The following is an 18464-nucleotide window of genomic DNA, read 5'->3' as shown; positions in this document are numbered from 1 at the left end:
CCACTGCAAGAGAGATAAGTGTACTTATAGAGATAAGACCTGATGTCCATTATTTATTCCTACACTGATTATCAATTCTATTTTAGTTTGATCTGATACAAGATTGTTACATTTACTAATTAGCAAATCAATTGTCGATTACTGTAAATATCATCAAATATCTCTGACCTTTGTCGTAAACAGTGCCAAAAACTGATGTTTGATGTCCTGATGTGATGATGTCCTGCAGGCCACCAGGCTGCGCGGCTGGCAGGGGGGTCAGACCGCTGTGCCGGACGGGTGGAGCTGTGGAGAAAAGGGAGGTGGGGCACCGTGTGTGACGACCAGTGGGACCTGCGGGATGCCGACGTGGTGTGCGCCCAGCTCGGCTGCGGTTACGCCCTCAGTGTGACAGGACAGGGCGGCGTCTTCCCGCCGGGCAGAGGACCCGTCCACCTGGACGACCTGAACTGTACCGGCGGAGAGGGGAACCTGTGGGCCTGTCCGGCCGAGCAGCACGAGCCCGACTGCGGACACAAAGAGGATGCAGGGGTCGTGTGCTCAGGTTCATAGCACAAATCCAAACACACAGAAAAATAGCTGAACGGAAACAGACAAAAGAAATTAGAAAGTTGAGAGTGAAAGAAATAGAGATAGTAAACTTTATTTAGTTTTGTTAAACCAACTTCAAAGTTCAACAAAAACAATGGTCTACAGCCATGCTAGCAGCTCGAGGCCGTACTTGAACACAAAGGTGCTTTGAGCGAAATAGCCCATAGCCTACTAACATTAGCATGCTCACAGTGACATTTTTAGCATGCTAATGTTTAACAGGTGTGTTCCATGTTCACCGTCTTAGTGTAGATAGTTAGCATGCTAATATTTTCTAATTAGCACAAAACACAAAGTAATGGCTGGGCTACTAAAGTCTATTAGCCTAATTATGAATATATTTAATATGGTGTAACGTTATAGTAATAGAAATGTATAATCTTGACCTGATGGGGGCACTAAATACGAATTTAAGAGATCACCAAAGTCAATAATTATTCCAATGGGGACGTGAACTGAAAACCGCGATTGTTGGCCCTAGAGCCCTATAGAGGAAAAGTTAAGTGGTGAACAAAGTCAGTGGGATTCATCCTCTGGGGAACATGAATGTCTGTACAAAGTTTTATGGCAGTCCATCCAATTGTTGTTTAGATATTTATATCTGGAACAAAAACCTAGACCCAGACAGATCGACATTTCCACCCCATTTCCATCCCACAGCCATCTAGCATGGCTAACTGGCTAAGGTCATGAGTCCAAGTCCCGCCAATGTACACCAACCTCTGTATGAAAAATAAATATTATTTAAAATCTAGTCAAATTTAAAAATTTGCCCATATAATAGGCCTACTCACCCTGTGTAGGTTAGAATTGTAAAATGGAGACTACCACCAGGTTGATCAAATCCACAAAGCACTAATATCAAGGACGTAATTTCAATGTTTCCTCTATGGCGATTTGATGAAAACTAGGGGAATAATTTACTCAACATTAATCTATAGCAGATAATATCATATTTATTTTAATTCAATAGTTTCACAGTTTGTATTTTCTATGTGCAGAGATGAAAGCAGTCCGACTGACTGGAGGTCTGGACCGCTGCTCTGGTAAAGTGGAGGTCCACCGTAATGGCAGCTGGGGTACGGTGTGTGATAACTGCTGGAATAAAGACATGGCCTCCATGGTGTGCTCCATGCTGCAGTGTGGTGCCGAGCCGCTGAAATACTCCCAGTTTGTTCCTTATCTCACCCACAACAATGGGACACTGTGGTTCTATCAGTGCCATCCAAACGTGCTGAGTCTGTGGGAGTGCGATGAGTTAATCAACAGACCACATCTGTGCAGCACCTCAAAAGCATCTGGCGTCATCTGTAACGGCAAGTGACCAAGTGTTGGTTCATGAAATATGTTTTGTCCAACAACAAAAATATAGGTAGGGGACTTTGCAATGACTTGGCTGAGAAACAGTAGACCAGAGGAAACAGCACATGAGAAAATGCCAGATTCGGCTGAATTATTAAATGGATCACATTTTTTTTAACTTTATAAAACGTACAGAACAGGAATCAAAAGCAGCTATAAACCTGCATTTTATCCATTTATTACAGTTCATTAAAAAAAAAACCATCATGTCAGGACAGGGCATTTATTTTTCAATAAATAGATAGCTGGTACTGTATGTACATTTTGGTTGGCCAATGTAGTCTAATTTAGTAATAACTTTCCCAATGAAATACCAAAACTACAGTAGAACTGCAAGATGTAAACTACCCCCAGGTCGATGAAATCCCCAAAACAAAAATATCAGCAGCGTGTTTGGTATTTTCTGGCTTGCTGTTCAGCATTAACAGAATCATATATTTCTGGTAGAAATATGACATCCATGTTGAGCTTATTCTGCTTATATAAATAAAACAGGTAAATAATTGATTGTTTTTATTTGTCAGCTCACATCCAGACTGTGTGGAACTTAAAATAATTTTGTTGTGCAGGTTCCCTCGGGTTTCCTGCAGCCACAACAGCCACCACAGAAAATGCAACTGTAATGACCAGTTGGACAACTGGTAAATACTTTAGTTTTTTCTTTTTGAATCTTACTTAAAAAAAAGAGCCATTTATCACATTATGTTTATAAATATAATTTTTAAAATGCTTTCACCTATTTAAGAGTTTCAGTTTTTAAAATACACAGAAAGGCTTTCAAACAAACAGGCTTGAACAAGCAGAATTTATGACATTGATGTGTAATTTTTTTTCTTTTTGTCAATCCCAAAAGGTGCAGCCTCAGTCAGTCATGCTCCAGGCTTCCTCTTACCATCTCCAGAGCTTCTCAGCACCATCGCTCTGGCTCTTCTTCTCCTCGTGGTTTTCATTATATACACTGTGGTCTGCTGCCATTACAGAAAAAGACACGGTTGGTTTTGTACTTTGGTCTGCACTACAGTCACTACTTTATCTGGACAGAAATCCCAAAACAATGTGTTTTTAGTAGCTCTACATTTACAAGCAGCCCATCATATTCTGGTTTTGATTATTATGTGACTTCAGGTCCAAATGCAGTGTGCTACTTTTTAGGTTATTTTTTAAAGTAAATGAAAAACAGATTGTGCAACATTTCGTCAATATATCTCTACAAATGTTTATAGGTAGAAAAGAAAAATTCTAAAAAAAATAAAAGTCATGTCAGAATTTCTTAATGTAAAAAAATAAATCTTTTTTTACTTAAATAATTGTACATATCTTTAACAATTTTTCACATACATATTCAGAGTATCTGGATTTTGTAAGCATTTTGAAGAAGCATTTTAAGAATTTTTAACACAGTAATAAGAATTTTCTTTGGAAAAAACACATCAGACAATTTATTATTCAAAGCGCAATATGTTTATGTGTCTTGAGTGAGAGGATCTATAATCTCAACAACAAACTACATATCAACACAATCTCCATTTCACTTGACCTCTCACCTCCTGAAAATATTCCAACCATACTCCAGTTTTTCAGAGCACAGTGTATATTTAATCCCATTTCTTCAGTATATACATCTTACTCTATTTTTAAGATGAAAAAAACCCTTTAAACAGTATACACTCCAGACAGTTAAAAACACCAATTATCTATATCTTGATAATTGTGTCCACAGCATTCTTGCTGCAGCAGACTCGCACTGGGCCACGACCTCTCGCTGAATATCATCCCAATAACCACCAAGACGCCGTCGACCTCATCAAGATCACTCCCAACACTCCCAACCCTCTGCAGACAGAAGGTCAGTGGCTGAAAATGTCCAGGAATACCATTAATAAATACAAATGTGTGAGCAGAATTAAATACCTTCAATACTTACACAACTTAGTCTTTTCTTTCTTTATACCTTACAAATATATATCTGTTTATATACTGTGCGTGCACAATAGCGAGAAAGTTGCAGAATCTTGCAGCGTATACAAAGCATATGGTCAATCTCATTAAGTTGTTTCATTTTTTTGTGTTTTTCTCAAAAAGTCCCCTCCAACCCCAGGTATCTTTGGACCCAGCTTAGTAGTGTTGACAGCACGTCAGTAGATACAGACTATGAGCAGTATGAGCCAAGCAATGACCCGTCTGTCACTTTAACAACCTTTCGGAGTGAGCTATGTTCTTTTATTTTTTAATTTCCATTTGTATTTATTTCTGTGTTTCTCAGCCTTTGCCTCTTGAACTGGCTGTGTTGCTGCATTTTGCGGTTGAAGCTGCTCTGCCATGCATGTGTGTGTGTGGTCTGTGCAGATAAATGCTGTTTGCAGTGAATGTTTGCAAGATGGTTTGTGATTAAAACAAATTCTCAGATTCTCAGAGGTACAGAACAGACGTGAACCCTTTGATGAAGCCCTCAGGTCTTGACAGCCTCCTTGAGGAAGGTGAGTCACTGTTAGTTTGCGAAGCTGTCACAAACACGTTATACTTTGCAGATCTCAAAATCACACGATAATAAACAAATATCGATAGAGGTTTAATTGGACTTTCTGAACAAATCTGTTACCGTAGGAGTGTTTTGGATACATAAATATCTTCAGAAAATAATTTAAAAAATATTTTAAGTTACATTTAAGCTTTATTAAACAAGGAAATATGTTGAGTTACTTTGATTTGATTTGCTCTGCTTCTATTTTGACATAAACAACAAGCTGCACATTACACACTTAAAAAACAAAAGACACATTTCGTTTTGATTTAATTATAGCAGAGGCAAGGCAAGGCAGCTTTATTTGTAAAGCACATTTCAGCAACAATGCAATTCAAAGTGCTTTACATAAAACATTAAAGAGCAGTGAAAAACAATTAAAATATAAAAGAGTTAAAATAGAATAAGACCGATATGAAATACAAGAATAAAAGTTACAGTGCAGTGTAAGTTACAACAATACCTGGTATTATACCTATTTTGTATCTTTGGCCTCTAGTACTCTGTAATTTAATGTTTATTTTATTTTATTCAAAAAGTCAAATGACGTCTTATTTTGTACAATCTGTAAATGGACCTATTGTTTAAAAAAAACAATAATGCATGCACAGTCAGTTCCTGTTTTGTATTAATATACATAGCATTTGCTTGCAACAAATATTTAAAAAGTTTTTTGAACCATAGAGTTACATCATCCCTTTTACAAGAGATAATTATTATTATTATTTTTTTTAAACTATTCTTTGTCCTAAATATTATATTGTAATTTTCATTTTTCAGCCCCTGATGCCACAAATGAAGTGACAGGAGCCTTTATAAGCTATAATGGCGCCCCTGCAGAGGCTCAATATGCCAGAGTGTCAAAGATCTCAGTGGACTCATTTGACACCTCCAGTACCTCCTCCGGGGAATTCTACGAAAACACAAACAACGGCTATGTCATGGTCACTCCTGGTCAGTCATATTCATTCACCTATTTCCCTTTAACCAGTACCTTGTTGTAAAGTTACCGTAAAAATGCACTGCTATATATTTGCTACACATTTCACAATTGCTCTTATAATGTGTGTATTGGCAGCTGTTTTAAACAGTAATTTTCTGCATACTAAAGGGAATTACCTAAACTATTTATTTAAGATTTAGATTATAATCCACCATCAACTCCTTCCTTAGTAGTAATATTGTATCATTAATAATTGGTGAAACTTGTGGCAATGCTGTCCTATTGTTTTGAGATATGGGGAGAGGGTATTGCAGCTTTTTTCTTTCCAAAGAAAATGATAGTAATGCTGGGGAGGGTTTAGCTTTTTTAAATGCAAGATTCATCAATACTTTTTTTGTAACCTGTGGGTGTTTGCAGCTTTGAGTCAATATAAACGCACTCGTGATTCAGGGGTAGGAGGATATGAAAGAAGAAAGCAAACCAACTTTCTCAAAAAGTTTTCTCAAGGTAAAGTTTTATTCCGTGTTCTCACAAAATACAGAACCAGGGCTGGTGTCATCTGCTTTTGACCCTCCAAGGCTCCTCTACAGCAAAGATCAACTTTACTCCGGAGAAACAATGAACCGGCAGAGTTCAGGTAAATGTCAGTGAACAGGCAAACATTACAAAATTAAGATCCACAACATGTGCTTATCTTTGTTGATGTCTGATCATTAGGTGATGATGATGACTGCCCCATCTACTCACCTGTGAGCCCCGACCAAAACCCTTCATCTGAGGATGACTATGATGATGTCGGCACCTAATAGTAACCAGAGGAGGTAACTCCAGCTCACAGAGACCAACAGTGTGGGACTGAAGCTGCTAAACCGTACTGAGAGGAAACATGTACTGTGAAACCAAACGCCTGCTTAGACTAAGGAAACCCAGTGAGCATTCATTTGGTGATATGAAGGTTAACAAACATTTAGATTAAAACTGGGCTCCATGTGGTTAAAAAGTGTAAGTCTAGTTTACATATTACCATGGTTTTAACAGCATTTTAATGACTATTTGATTGTGTGCAGTAGTCAACATTCATTTAAATGCTGATACATGAGATAAACATAAAAAGGTTTACCAATTTCTGTTTACCAACCAATTTCATCTTAGATGTCATGACTGACTTTTGACCTGCAACTTATCAAACCGTTTCCTGTGAACAATAATGAGTTCAATCAGGAGAAATGAGTGAATGAAGTGAAGATCAGTGTTTAATATAACAGATGATATGTGGTAATTATGTATTGGCAGAAAGTCTTTTGGGTTCTTAGACTCTAAGGGGAGATTTGTAACAAAGGGGTGTCTGCCCTCAGCAGCAGCAAGAAAAATCCCCCCATGGAGTCATCCGGACTCTGGTGGTGGACGTGGTGGCTGATGATTCTAGTGGAGCTGATCTATCTGCAGGATGGGTGGTAATGGGGAGGTGGAAGGGCACTTTGGCATTTGTGATGATTTGCACTGAAATGACAGCTGACAGCAACAGAGAGGACAACTATAACTGTGATGCTGAATTTTTACAAAATAGTACAACAAAATGTTCACTGTGATGTAATAGATATCTAAAGCAAGTTTCAAGCATGGGGATTTTTAGAGTGTACTGAGATTTAATGAAAACCAATAGGAGGTAGGAAATCAAACTTAGAAGCTGAGGTATGTTTAGGTGTTTTGTGAATGTAGACGCAACTGTAAGATAACTGTAACATAACACGTCTTTTTTTGTATTTTTTGTATTTTTCTTATTTAACTAATTTGTTTGCATAGCACATAGCATGTATTCAGACAATGTGATAATGTTTGGCATGTACTGTATCTTTTTTTAGAGGATGTAAGTACTTTTAAACTACGGAGTTCTAACATAATGTCTAGAATTGTTATGTGCACTACATGGCCAAAAGTATGTGGACACCCAAACAGCACACCCACATGTGATGGTTGAATGTGTCATTCTCCAACTATGTGCTTTACATTAAAATGCATGTGCAGACAGAAAGGAACCACATCACATCTTATAGACAGGATCAGACACACATACAGTAACAAATCACTAGACAGTGAAAATATAAAAGTTTCCCCGTTCCAGTTCATCCTTGAGGTGTTCAGTGGGGTTAAGGTCAGGGCTCTGTGAAGGCCAGTCAACATTTTCATGGTATTAGTAGTATTAACTTTTCCTTTAATTGGAACCAGGTGCTTAGCCCAAACCATAATTATTGACACCCGACTAAAGGTACACAAAAGTATTTGCCCTTATACTTTTGGCCACATAGTGTATAAAAGAATGCGCCAAGTGTGTTTTGTAATCAAACTTGGGTGTCTACCACAAGGTGGCACTATAAGCTTGAAAGTAACTAAAGGTTTAACTGGTGTGAAGCAATTTCATTAAATGTAAACTAAAAAACAAACTTGTCATGCCATAAAATATTTGCCAAATGTTTTCCAGACTATAAAATGTTGTGACAAATACCCATTCGTGCTGAACGAGAGAGAAGTCAAAATAATGAACTGTAAAAAAGTTTGAGAGGGAAACTCTCAATCCTGTTCGGGGGCCAACATAAACCATCAGTGCGGTTTGAAACCAGACCTGGCACGGCTCTTCTTGGTGCATTACATCTGCAGCAGCTGCAGAGCATCAACGCTTCCTCCTGATCCGAAGTGATGCCTTGAATCAAAGTTATGTCTTGTTTTGTAGAATATGACAAACTGCTTCAAAAGACCTTCAAAAAAACTTTTAATAAGGGATATCTATGGTGAATGCCCAAATTAATATGGATAGGCTTCAACTCAGCTAACATGAGAAAATGGGAGTGATGATGTATTAGACTGATAACCAGCAAAATTAGGTGTTTTTTGACTCAAAGGTATTTGGCAAGAAAGAGAGGATAAGTGTGTGTCAGGGTGTGTGTGGAGGGGGAGGATGGGGGGGTGAAGCTGAGGAGAAGAGGGCAGAGATAAAACGTGTCTGAGAAAATCATATATTACACTCAAATTTAGTCCAGAGCTCGGCATCAAGATAAACAGGCGAATTAACGACCAGATCTCCTTATGAAACTCAATCTCTTTCACATGCCGAAGAATCCAGCACACTCACACACACACCAACCCACACACCACTTAACAGAGATTCCATCTAAAAATATGCAGTTTGATATATTACAGATCCTCCTCCAACAGTTTGCTTTTGTTTTATTCGGCTCTAAAAGATTGATGAATCAGAATCCTAAAGTCTGTGGATTTACAGTCCTGATTAACATCAAGGGGAAAGAAATGTAGCACACTAGTATTTCAAGTAGCTTGTAGTATTTGAGGGATTAAAAGATCAACCCTCTGTTTTTACTTTGTTCATTAAATCAGTTACACACAAAGGATTACAGCTCAATAAGTCCTTAAGTTGCTTAAAGTGTCCCGACAACAGATCCTGCCCGAGTTTAAACTTTTGAACTCTGTTTGGTGCAGGAGGCCTGGAGACGACATTACCTGGCGGCCTGCAAGCAATATGTAGCACATACTAGAACATTACAGCTGCAGCAGTTTGTGTTTAGGAATCTTTTGAGGTTCGTCAAAGAATATTAATAATGTATTTTCTGCAAACAACCTCTAAAAAAAAACACTACCTGCCCAGATCTAAAAAGCCAACACGGTTAGCAACTAGCTGGTGAACATATAGAGCATTTAGTGGCTAAAGAGCCAGATATTTCCCTTAGAAGTTTGTAGAGCCCAAAAGTAGAGCTAAAAGGAGAGTAAAGACTGGACTTATATTCATCAGGTGGACACAATAACGACTCCAAATGAACGATCATGTTGCTCTGTAACTGCTGGATGTGGAAACAAGCAACTGTTTGCTAACAAGTTCTCCATATCAACTTAAATATGTCAGTATTGTTTCTGCTACCTAGTGGCCAGGAAAACCCTGATTCCTGCAGCTTTTGAAAATGATCTTAGGACATTAAGTGGTGCTTTTTCTTCCTAACTTGAGTTTGTTGTCAATTTTGAGAATGAGAATGCTCTTTTACTTCCATAAAGCTAATGTGAGTTTGTTAATAAACTTAAACTGTGAACAGTTTTTATCTAAAGTATGTCTAATTTGTGTATGGAAATTAAAAGCATCACATTATTGAATAACTTTTTATTTTTAACTTTTTACTGAAATCAGTCTTAACCTTTTATATGGAACTGCAAAAGACGCATTTCTTACTTCTCTGTGAACTTGTAGGTTTAGCTCTTGACTTGGCCTTTGTATTGGTCCCACTCATTGATTGCCATGGACATGTTGCAGGATGGACTGGAGCCAGTAAAATGCAGTGAGGTAATCAGTTTAGGTAGAGCCCCAGATGGTTACAGACTCGGGCAAAAAATCCACTTCAGCTTATTAATCAAAGCCTTTTTTTCTCCTTTGGCCTACAAATGGCAAAGCTTTCTACTAAAGCCATTACATTCACTATATTCCTTTCTCCTGATTAGTCACTCACAGTGAATCAGCCTGTAGTTTGGCTGTAAACGACATTACAGCCTGCCGGGCAGAAGCTTGGGTGCGCTTGCGAGCCCCGGTAATAGTGTTGATTACTGCTCACTCATTAGGTTGCTTTCACTGCTGCCGCTAAGCCCTCATCAGGAGGTTTTTGGCTGAGCGGCCGGGCAGGGGCCCTGATCCAATTCACCTTTAAAGTTCAGTGGACCTGTCTGGGTTGCCACGGGTCAGTGCATAGCTCTCCATGCTGTGCACTCCCAGAGAGGCCCTCGTTACCTCATTTCCTGTTACTACTGTACCAGACAAGCATTTAAATGGTTTGGTTGTGTAAAGTTTGCAATGTTTGTCACAGATGGTATACTAAAACTCTATAATAAAGCACTTGTTGGAAGTTTGTCTTTGGAGAGTAACAAATGTGATGATCAATCAATTGGCAGGGCTGCGATGGCCCTGAGGTGCGAAACACACCGATAACAAAATAGAAAACACAAAAATATTGTACAGAACACTACATTATAGAAAACACATAAACAAATCAAAAAATCCATTTGAAAAAAAGCTTACATTTCTGAAAGCAAAACATTTTACAAACCAGAAAACACAATATTTTAGAATACATCAGAAGTCAGGAGACATTGGGTCCTCACCCTGGCAGCACATCACCCAACCCTCATCCACCCTCACTAGATCCCAACAAAATCCTGCATCAAATAAAAAATCTTGCTTCTCATTCCCGAATCCCTCCATGCCCTGGTCCCACAACCTCCTTCATCCATACACCCCACCTCGAAACGTCCGGTCGTCAGACAGTGGCCTGCTCTCCATTCCCCACACCAGACTCCGTACCTTCGGAGACAGAGCCTTTAGTGTTGCAGCCCCGTCCCTCTGAAACACCCTTCCTGCAGAAATCAGCAATGCTACATTCACACCTGTTCACCAGCCTCCAACCTCTCTTTGGTTAATTTAGCTCCAGTAATTCTGTGTTCTTGGATTTTGTGAAAGGCGCTATACAAATAAATGTTATTATTACAATTATTATTACAGTAACAAAAATTAAACAGTGACACCAGGGTCAATACAAGTCTTTTTGTGGTTGGTTTTCCAAAAATGGCTAAAACGGTTAAAATTGTAAAATTAACACAATTTGTTTGTTGGAGCTAAATTGACACACAATTTTAGTTTAGAAAATCTAAGAAAATCTTGTGGTCTATATTGATAATGTTGAAATGATAATATTGCTACACCCTGCAATACCATGCTACGCCCTGCAGTGCCCTGCTACTCTATAGACTACTACAACTACTATTTCTAGTCATAGTTCAATTATCTGTATTTTGAATATACTTTCCACTGTTCATCATATCCCCAACCGGCACCGTCAGACACCCACCTACCAAGATCCTGGGTCTGTCCGAGGTTTCTCCCTAAAAGGAAGTTTTCCTCACCACTCAAGGTTTCTGCCTCCCAAGTTTTTCCTTGCCATTGTAACACTAAATGCTTGCTCTTGGGGGAATTACTAGAGTTGTTGGGTTGTGAAGTTAAAGAGTCTGGTCTAGACCAACTCTATCTGTAAAGTGTCTTGAGATAACTCTTATTAGTTATGATTTGATACTAGGACTCTCATGTTGTTTTGTTTTGCACCTCAGGGCCACCGTACATTTCTCATAAAACGCATTTATTAGTCTGTTTAAAGAAATGAATCCCAAGCTGGCCTGGCAGTGCAGCGTTTAGCTCATTAACCTTTTTTCTTCTTCTTAGCACCTCGCTGCAGTTAACAGTCTGTGGCCTCTTCCCCACCAAGTCACATTCATGTAGCTGCCAATCAGGTCAACGCTGCAATTAAGCTGCTTTAAACTTGTTCAGTGGTGCTTGGAGGCCGTAAAAATACTTCCGTTTGAGTGTCAATGGGAGCCTGTGGTGGTTAACGCTGCATTCATGGGAGAATACATTGTGTCTAGTTAATGTAAGTAGTCTGGTCAGCAGGTCAAAAGGGCAACATGACTGAAGGATACGAGGATGTGCAGTAGTTTCCAGCCGTTTGAGACATGATTTACAGTATTACGTTGCTGTTTTTTCTTCTTCTCTTGTCCAACATTACATTTTCTCAAGCAAGTTAAGAATTTATGGACACATTTCCTTGTTTGTCTCTAACCAGATGGACTGAGGTTTATGAGTGTGCGGTGCATGTCGGATGGCGGCATCTCGCTCTGAGTACCAGTCAGTCAGCAAAGGCGTCATCAATCTTAGTCTCCAGTGAATGGCAGATTGGCTGCCATAAACCAGACCTGATTACAGTGTGCTGTTCCCTGCGGAAGAGTTTTTCGGCCAAGGGAGGCATGGAAACAAAAACCTGCAGATACAAACGATGTGTGTGGGACACTGAGAACTGGGCCACGTTGTAGGATGGTATATTGTACGTATGGTTGCACCAGTATTTCACAGGATTTTTTTTTTTTCAATTTGGACAATTCTTGTCAATCAAAAGTAATCCTATAACCATTTCTAAACAACCACAGGTTTCATATGGCTGGATGAAATGAGAGAGTAATGAAAGAAAACAGAAACATTATGTACATTTAAATTACTCTCTCAACCAGGACAGTAGCCCAATTTAGGCACGGCCAAACTAAGAGGTCTTAGTTAGGGCAAAACTGCTGTCCAGTAAGTAATCCAGTTTTAGATTAAGAACACTGAGGTCATGTCTTCTGTTTTATTTCTGGGTTTTAGAAATCCAAATGGCTTGTTGGACCACTACAGCTATATTGGCACAATATCTTGCAGAGGACTGGTGTTAACAGGCGGGTGTTTACATACAGAGTTGCTGATTTAGATGAATGAGCAGCAAGTGTGCTGACAGAGATTTTGTAATCATGACTTGTACATTGCAAAAACATGATATCTTTCTTTAAGAATAACAAAACGGTAGTTTTTGTAAGTTACGGTGACAGTATTTGTTAAAAGTGGTTGCATTTTTGCAATGCTAGCAGCAATGACGTTCGACCAGACTGAAATATTTTGACAGACATTGAATGCATTGCCGTTAAATTAGGTAAAAATATTTACAAATCCCAGATGATTATTTCCAAAAGCTTTAGTAAATCCTGATTTTACATCTTGCACCATCAGTAGGTCAACATTTTTAATTTGTCCAATACTATGTTCATGACTGAAAAAACTAATGACATTCCCATCAGTCTCAGTTGTACTTTGTGTCATTGCAAGTGCCAATTAACAAGAGTTAGCATGCTAACATGCTAAACTAAGATATACCGGCTTACAGTAATATCAGCAAGTTGGCATGTGTGTGTAGCCGCTTATGTTTTGACTTTATAGATGGCATAGTTTACCTAGAGATTGGCATGGTATTATTTCAGTTAGCTTAATAGCTGGTTTGATTTTCACTGAGAGATGATCTCATGGAAAGTTGCCCCTGCCTATCTCTATGAATGGTGAAGGGTTTGTGGTGATGTGATGATATTTTAATTCCAAAAGCCAAGGGAACTTTAGGGGGTGTGTATACTAATGCCCCCTGTGTTTTAAGGAAGACAATTAATTAATTTACCATACATTATTCATTCACAAAGAAAATTGGTGTCCTTAAAAGGTTGGATTTTCCTAACTTTTTTGAATTAAGGCAAATGATTTATCCGGAGCTAGAATACCTCCCACTATTTGAAAACCAAACAACGGCACTATAAACACTTCACTATGGTTCAGTGTGATTTACTGGCACTGTAATGTTCACACACACACACACACACACACACACACACACACACACACACACACACACACACACACACACACACACACACACACACACACACACACACACACACACACACACACACAGAAAAAATACATTTGGCACAGACAGCACATCAGGCCAGGTGAGGGGCTCGCTGTGGGTATGTGTCATCTTTGTTGTCAGGGTTACACAGCATCATCATTTGTGTGTGCGCCCCAGGTGAAGTAATTAATTACAGAGTCAATCTGGGACAGCCCTAACAAATCATGAACATGCCAACAGAGTTCTCATTTACAGACTCTTTGTGCAGAGGACGAATGTTTTACCTCAGCTGCAACGTAGGAGAGGAAGGGGAGCAGGACAAAAGGAGGAGGAGGAGTATGGAAGCAAAAGAAAGGGAGTAAGGATTTGAGTCTTACAGTTGAGTGTATACCTAGCACTGAAATTAGACTAATAAACCCAGTATTAATATTATCACAATAGTACCACTTTTCATATTATTCTTAGCAGGGGAAGATACTGTGTAAAAAGATCTGTTTATCAATACTTTCAATAAAAAAAATGTTGGAAAAAGGTATTTAGTAGCGCTGGAACAATTATCTTAATTATCAATCAATCAATCGAATCAATCAAACCTTTTTCTTAAAATATAATTAAAAAACAATAGCAAATATTTGGCATTTTACCTTAAATTGTTTATGAAAATAGTAGCGGCTTAATTTTATTTTGATCGACGAATTGATTAATCAACTGATCATTGCAACTCTAGTATTCAGTTATTTTTATTATGACCTTTCTTTGCTTTGAGTGCTGGGATCAGTTTATAGGACGTGTGTTGTTTTTCAGATTGAATGAGGTCACTACAAGATTGATAGCATGGCGTGGTAGGTGATGGTGAGTGAGCTCGGCCAGCTTAGAGTCGAGGAACTGTGTGTGTGTGTGTGTGTGTGTGTGCGTGTGTGTTTGTCCGGTCAGCCGCTCCATGCCACCAGCTTAACCCCTGGATTCTCCACATTCCAGCCCAAAGTCAGGCACAAGTTTCACCACTGGCCCGTTTAAGGTGATTGACGTTATTTGCTACCATTAGGCACTACTGTGTAATTGACCTTTGACCCCCTCACAAGCGACCTGTTGAAACGGCTTTAAACCAGATTGTCTAATCTCCATGGGAAAAGCCCTCAATCTAGATTTAGGGCTCTAAAAGCAATCAACACCTAAAGGTGAAAGAGGGGAGCCGGGGTCACTGCCACCAGATCGCTCTGATCCAGTCGGGGGGCGATGATGATCATTTTGTTCAGACTCACCGAGTCGCACAAACACACTTTATTAGAAAAGCAACTCAGGGGTTTACCTCCCTAATGCTCCATGTCCTTATCTAGATAAAAATATCATAGTCATTACCTTTTATTGCTATTCTACATGTAAGTAGATTTAAAGTAAATAACTTGAAACTATTAGTGACAAGTGTTTACCTTGTTCAAGGGAATCAGTTTTGTTGGAGTTAAATTAACTTGTCTGATTTTAAAATATAATTAGAATTAGTCCTTCTACCATTACTATATTCGTTTACAGGTCAATTTTAATTCACAAAATTCCTACATAAAATGTTTTGCAGTGGGCTGACCATTTTATTTCACCTTTAGAATACAAAATAAGGCAAAACATCTGGAAAAGTGACTAGTGTTTGTATAAATTACTATAATATATCAGTAAACAGAAAGTGAGCAACATTAATTTTTGATCACACGCGATTAACTGCAACTTGCTGTGTGAAACAATCCTATCGCTTGATGTTTAATCAGTTATAAAACCCTGAAAATTGTCAATCTAGGTGAAGAACTCAGTCATGTGATATACCTTAGATTTATGTGGCACAGAAACAGCAGATTTGGCCTTTAATGTAATTTTCAATCCCTATTAAAACATCATCTCTTGCTTGTAAAAGGATAAAGTTACATTCCTTTTATGGTGGCACAGTAAGAGAATAATATTTAAAAACACCTCAACACGCTGCATTTTTGGCTGCAGAGCCTCAGCGTGTGACTCCAGGCCGCTTCTAAGATCCACTTTGGTCAAGTTTTTACTCTGTGGACATGATCCAGTCTGACAGGTTGGAGGGATTAACGGAGGTTTGACAACAAGACTTTGTTTCAGATGATATTGATCAAAGTTCACTTTAATCCTGTTAATTTAAGCAAAGAATAACAATAAATCCACAACTTAAAAGAGAGGCTGGATGAAAGACTTATTGAAAGATTTTGATCTTGTAATCGTTTGTTAACGCTTTAGTTTCAAATTTGACCTCAGAAATGCGGCTGCTGCTTCCAGGCTCCAGAGACGTGGGATAGACAACCAGGGGCGCAGCACAAAATTCTGGGCCCTGTGTAAAAGGAGTTTCTATCGGCCCCTCCCTGCATGCACAGCCATTCATTCTAGCATATTTTTGGGCCCTCTTCACATGAGTGTCCTGGGTACTCAGTCCCCTTTTCCCCCCAGTCTGACAACTTTATCAAGGCTTGAAGAGTGAAGGACCTTGAGTGAACCTGCTTTATTAGATGAATGCACGCGTGGTGGGAGGTCTGTCTGACTTGTTGTTAATACCCATAAACGCTGACCTCTCCCATGCCATGTGCCTCCCAAATCCAGATATGGAAAAATGCTTTCATCATTGCACAATGAAAAAGTCTGAGAAAGGATGAAAATAATTTAACTTTGCCCATTCAGTGAAATCCCAATAACAATGTTGACTACAGTACCTCATGTAGAGTCGATCGTTATTTATTACTCAAGGAGCAATAATTGGATGGCTACAATGTCAAAGAAAAAAGTTAACAAGAATTAAAAAAATTTAACAAACTGTAGCTGTAATTGATCAGAATTATAAGAAATATTGATTACAGGGACATAATGATTGCAGCATTTATATTCTTATGTTTTTTTCTTTAGGGTGACTTTGCTAATATTTTAATATTGAAAACAGAATTCATGAATGTCATCTTAAAGGAGACAATATGCTCATGCTCTTCATACTTGTTTCTACCGGAACACGTTAAAACTTTAAATTTAGAAAACCAATAGTTTTCTCGTAGTCTGTCTGAATATACCTGTCATCACCCTCTGAGACGCTCCTTCTGTCTATTTAAGCCCTCCTCCCAAAAAGCCCTGCTTTGATTGGCTTGCAGGACAACATTTAGGCACCTTTGCAAAACTTTTTGATGCATGTCATGTCAAAGAATTGAACCCTTGACCTCCAACCTTCGTTTCATTTATTGATGCTCAAAGTTATGAACTGTCATTTAGTATGTCGAAGTAAGTGATAAAAAGCCACCGTGTAGTGTGTCATAGAATAGTATGTCATAAAAAAGTCATAGTATCCTACAGTATGTTGAAAAAAAAGTTATAGAAAGACAAACTGTAGAATGTCGAAAAAGTAATAGCATGTTGAAAAGCTCGAAGATAGATTGGTTAATGTATCGCAGTGGGAATTGAACTCCAGCCTCTCAGACCAAAGACATGTGCTCTATCCACTGCACCATGACCTTTTCAACATAGGATAGTATAATTTTTTCATGACATACTATATTTTTTAGGACTTTTTCTGTCTTCAACAACGTGAATGTTAAATACAATCTTTACAAGCTTTACAAATAGCTCAGTGAAATAAGCTGCTCTAGATAAATGGAAAGTTGGAGGTCAAGGGTTCAATTCTTTGACATGCAATAACTTTCTTCATCCTATTACACTATCTCTTTTTTTCCTGGAATTCTATACTATCACTTTTTTATGACTTTGTTTCAACATACTATATTATGACTTTTTTCATGACTTCAACATAACATATACTATGACATTTTGTGATTTTTTTTTACATACTATACCATGACTTTTCGGGATTTTTCATGAGATACTACACTGGAGACTGAGACTAAGACTGGAGGTCAATGGTTCAGTACTTTTCTTTTTTATTACTTTTTTTCGACAAACTATACTATCACTTTTTTTTTTTTAACCTTTTTCAACATAGGATACTATCACTTTTTCATGATATACTTTACCATAATTTTTTATGACATACTATATTATGACTTTTTATCACTTATTTTGACATGCAAAACTTTTAGTTTTCATGACTTGTATTGTCTCCAGTAACGTGAGCGATGAATATGACTCCGAACCAGTACATCACATGCTTCACAAATAGCTCAGTGAGATAAGCTGCGTTAGATGAAAATAAGTTTGGATGTCAAGGGTTCATTCTTTGACATTTGTGACTTTTTAAAGACTTTTTTTTTACATACTATACTATCAATTTTGTTACGACTTACTATACTATGACTTTTTTATGACTTTTTTTTTTAACATACTGTACGATAAAGTTTTTCTTCATACCATGTTGACTTTTTTATGACTTTTTCTGGCATACTACACCCTGACTTTCTTATGCCTTCTATGACATACTATACTATGACTTTTAGTGATTTTTCATGACATACTATACTATGACTTTTTATCACTTATTTCATCATACTGTGACTTTTTTACAACTTTTTTTGTCTTCAGTAACGTGAACAATGAATACAACTCCAAACCAGTGAAATGAAGATTGGAGGTCAATGATTCAGTTATTTGACATTTATGACTTTTTAAAGACTTTGTTTTGAAAGACTATACTTTCACTTTTTTTTTTCAAATACTGTACTTTTCTTTTTTATTACTTTTTTCGACATGCTATACTATCACTTTTTTTTTTTTAACCTTTTTCAACATACCATACTATCACTTTTTTTTTTTTAAC

General features: G+C 38.0%; 2 protein-coding genes across 3 annotated transcripts in view; one reads left to right on the top strand and one right to left on the bottom strand.

Annotated features, from left to right (window-relative positions):
* The window catches only part of LOC116701875 (T-cell differentiation antigen CD6), a 10846-nt gene extending 3118 nt beyond the window's left edge, over positions 1 to 7728 (top strand). Inside the window, exons 4-13 of one of the 2 annotated variants that reach the window (XM_032535910.1) lie at positions 230 to 544; positions 1593 to 1907; positions 2523 to 2594; positions 2807 to 2944; positions 3674 to 3799; positions 4036 to 4158; positions 4359 to 4430; positions 5255 to 5428; positions 5959 to 6054; positions 6135 to 7728. In XM_032535910.1, coding sequence (XP_032391801.1) covers positions 230 to 544; positions 1593 to 1907; positions 2523 to 2594; positions 2807 to 2944; positions 3674 to 3799; positions 4036 to 4158; positions 4359 to 4430; positions 5255 to 5428; positions 5959 to 6054; positions 6135 to 6223 — 1520 coding nt within the window. In that variant the 3' untranslated portion in view covers positions 6224 to 7728. The remainder of the gene's footprint in view (positions 1 to 229; positions 545 to 1592; positions 1908 to 2522; positions 2595 to 2806; positions 2945 to 3673; positions 3800 to 4035; positions 4159 to 4358; positions 4431 to 5254; positions 5429 to 5958; positions 6055 to 6134) is intronic. The other variant, XM_032535911.1, reaches the window with a different exon arrangement.
* Positions 1 to 8734, bottom strand: part of ccne2 (cyclin E2) — a 19571-nt gene extending 10837 nt beyond the window's left edge. The window contains exon 1 of the mRNA XM_032535925.1: positions 8730 to 8734. The gene's annotated coding sequence lies outside the window, so the exon portion shown is untranslated. The remainder of the gene's footprint in view (positions 1 to 8729) is intronic.
* Between the last annotated feature and the right edge of the window lie 9730 nt (positions 8735 to 18464).

The sequence above is a fragment of the Etheostoma spectabile genome, chromosome 14 (genome assembly GCF_008692095.1).
Source record: "Etheostoma spectabile isolate EspeVRDwgs_2016 chromosome 14, UIUC_Espe_1.0, whole genome shotgun sequence".
Classification (NCBI taxonomy): Eukaryota; Metazoa; Chordata; class Actinopteri; order Perciformes; family Percidae; genus Etheostoma; species Etheostoma spectabile.
This window is presented reverse-complemented; position numbering and strand designations above follow the sequence as displayed.